Source organism: Eutrigla gurnardus, assembly GCF_963514095.1.
Source record: "Eutrigla gurnardus genome assembly, chromosome: 10".
NCBI lineage: Eukaryota > Metazoa > Chordata > Actinopteri > Perciformes > Triglidae > Eutrigla > Eutrigla gurnardus.
This window is the reverse complement of record NC_139924.1, coordinates 22,574,727-22,577,417: the sequence shown is the minus strand read 5'-3', so window position 1 is coordinate 22,577,417 and position 2,691 is coordinate 22,574,727. Positions and strand designations below refer to the sequence as shown.

The following is a 2,691-nucleotide window of genomic DNA, read 5'->3' as shown; positions in this document are numbered from 1 at the left end:
TCTTTTTATCAGTGAATCTTCAGCCACATTAAGCTGTGGCTCCATTTAGTTACGAATCATCAAATATAAACATCAAATAAATCAATTAAAATATGTGTCAAACTGCTTTTTTTAATCTACACTGAGATGTCTTTGACTGTGTTCAGTCAGTCAAATTTGTGTTATCTGGTGAAGTTTAAGGAATCTGAAATGTTATTCTCTCATATCTTTCTCTATCCTAATTTCTCTCTCTGTGAGTTTTGTTCATATTTGTAGTTCCTGTGATGTAGTTTTTCATGAATGTGGTCTTTGGATCACTGGTTTGTGGTTGAAGTTGTGGAGGACCCTGGACCTGATCTGGTGCAGGTTGATGCCGTAGATAATGGGGTTGATAAGGGGCGGGACCACCAGGAACTCTGCGGCCAGTGCATTTTGAAGCCCCTGCATGTTGCTGCCGCCATAACGAGAGTACATGGTGTCGAACATCAGCGAGCTGGTAAAGATGAGCAGTGTGGCGAGGTGCGGCAGACACGTCTGGATGAACTTCCTGCGGTCAGTGTGCAGCCTGAGCGAGGCTCGGACCAGGTGGGTGTAGGACATCACAATGAGTCCGGTCTGCGACAGGTGCGAGAAGATCAGCAGGTAGCCGTAGATGTTGTTGGGGGTGGTGTCGGAGCAGGACAGCTTCACCACCTCCCAGTTAGTGCAGAAGATCTTCTGGATGTGGTGTCTGCAAATTGTCAGGCTGGCGGTCAGCATCATGCCAATCACCGTCTCCAGCATAGAGAAGCACCAGGTGAGCAGCAGCAGCCGCGCCACCCTCCCCACCGTCATCAGTGTCCGATACTGCAGTGGTTTACAGATGGCCAGGTAGCGGTCGTACGCCATGATGGTCAGACTGGTGAACTCACAGAACACGTAAGAGTAAAGCACCAGCATCTGAGTCAGACAGCCGGCGTACGTGATGACGTGAGAGTCGGCCAGCAGGTCATGGAGCAGCTTCGGGTAGAAGGTCGACGCTCCACAGATGCCGTTTACACACAGGTTGCACAGGAACATGTACATGGGCTCGTGGAGCGTTTTCTCCAGGCACACAGTGACGATGAGCGTCAGGTTGACGAAGATGGTGAAGAGGTACGACATGAGCGCAAAGGCAAAGTATATGTGGCGGTTAGTCATGGTGTCGTTCAGACCCTGAAGCACAAAGACCACCTCAGAGTTATTGTTCTCCATCATGTGACGGCTGCTGATCACTGTCACTCCTCTAAACACATGTTCATGTTCAAATAGTGTCCAAGTTCACAGTGATGCTTCTAACCGTTGAGCATGAGATGAATCAGGAAAGTAGCAAATCATCACCATGTTTTGGGTTTCTACTGAACAACTAAGAATCCAAAACACTTACATGTCAAATAATAGTCACCTGTTGAGTAGACAGTAATAGCCATGTTAGTTATTCACATTGAAAATGATACCAGATACACTCAAACAGAAGTTAAAGCAGACTCCTGGGAGGATCAGATTCAGTCGATTTTAACCCTTAAAGTCACATTTCATCATATTCAGAACTTCAGTTTTCTCTGGTGAGAAAAGAAAAGCAACAAATAAACAGATGAGAACTAATCAAACAAGAATCAGCTCAACAGACCAAGATGTTTCTGCTCATTTAAAATGACTGATGTTCAACAATTCACTGTAAAAAAACAAACAAGTGATCCGGAAACATGACTCATAAGTTTCATCAGACAATTTTCATTAAACAGATTCAGATGCATTTAACAGTGTTCAGTCCGTCAACCAATCACATGTTGAGATGACAGAACACAGAAAAACTAGTGTGAATGGACGAAGACCGACTTCGTCTTTAGTGGCGTTTTAACAACACTAACTGCTGCATTTTAAACTGATTAATGAATCATCATCAACAAGACAAAGACAGAAATGAGACACGGAAACATCAGAGACAAACGAATACAGTGTGATAAAGGAGCAGCTGATCCCTGTGGAGCTGCTGGAGGACAAATTCAACCAGCAGCAGCTCTTATACACCTGAAACATGCTCACAGACAAGTATGCAGCCATGAGGCTAAGGCCACGCCCCTCCTGACCAACACGTCACACATCCACATTTGAATCATTTATGTGTTTCTGAAGGAAGATCAGCTTGTATTCAAAGTATTCAGTTTGTAGAAAAAGATCAGATTGTTATTTTAATTAATATTACAGAACTAATGGACGGCTGTCGTGACCCTCAATTGAAAAACACGTTAACTTCAAACTCATTGTTATCATTGTCATTTAGCATTGGTTTGCCGGAGATCTGAGATGATATATGATAATAATAACATTATTTTTAGAGCACCTTTCAAAACGACATGATGCTTACAATAAAAACAAATAAATTGCAACGCAACAAAATAATTGCAACATCAGGTAAGAAATAGTCAGAGGATAACACTTGGTTTATAACTGCAGGTTTTCTTTTTCATTTTAAAAATATAATTTTACTTTTTCTTAACTGGTTTCCCAAAAATGCTTTGTGAAGGTTGGTGATTAAATGTGACAAAAGAAGAAGAGTTATGAAAGAATCATTCATTTATGACTGTCTAATGATATGATATAGTATGATGTCTTACTTCCTTGTGAATTACCAAAGTAATGCTCTGTCAACATTAATATGGAGTCTATAGTTGTTCAACATTAAACAAAAAA

General features: G+C 41.8%; 1 protein-coding gene across 1 annotated transcript; it reads right to left on the bottom strand.

Annotated features, from left to right (window-relative positions):
- Positions 1-273: 273 nt before the first annotated feature.
- Positions 274-1,215, bottom strand: LOC311020469 (olfactory receptor-like protein DTMT; the record flags this gene model as incomplete). Its single annotated transcript, XM_084020499.1, has 1 exon — positions 274-1,215. The coding sequence occupies one exon, from the start codon at positions 1,213-1,215 to the stop codon at positions 274-276; it is 942 nt and encodes a 313-aa protein (XP_083876625.1).
- Positions 1,216-2,691: the final 1,476 nt, after the last annotated feature.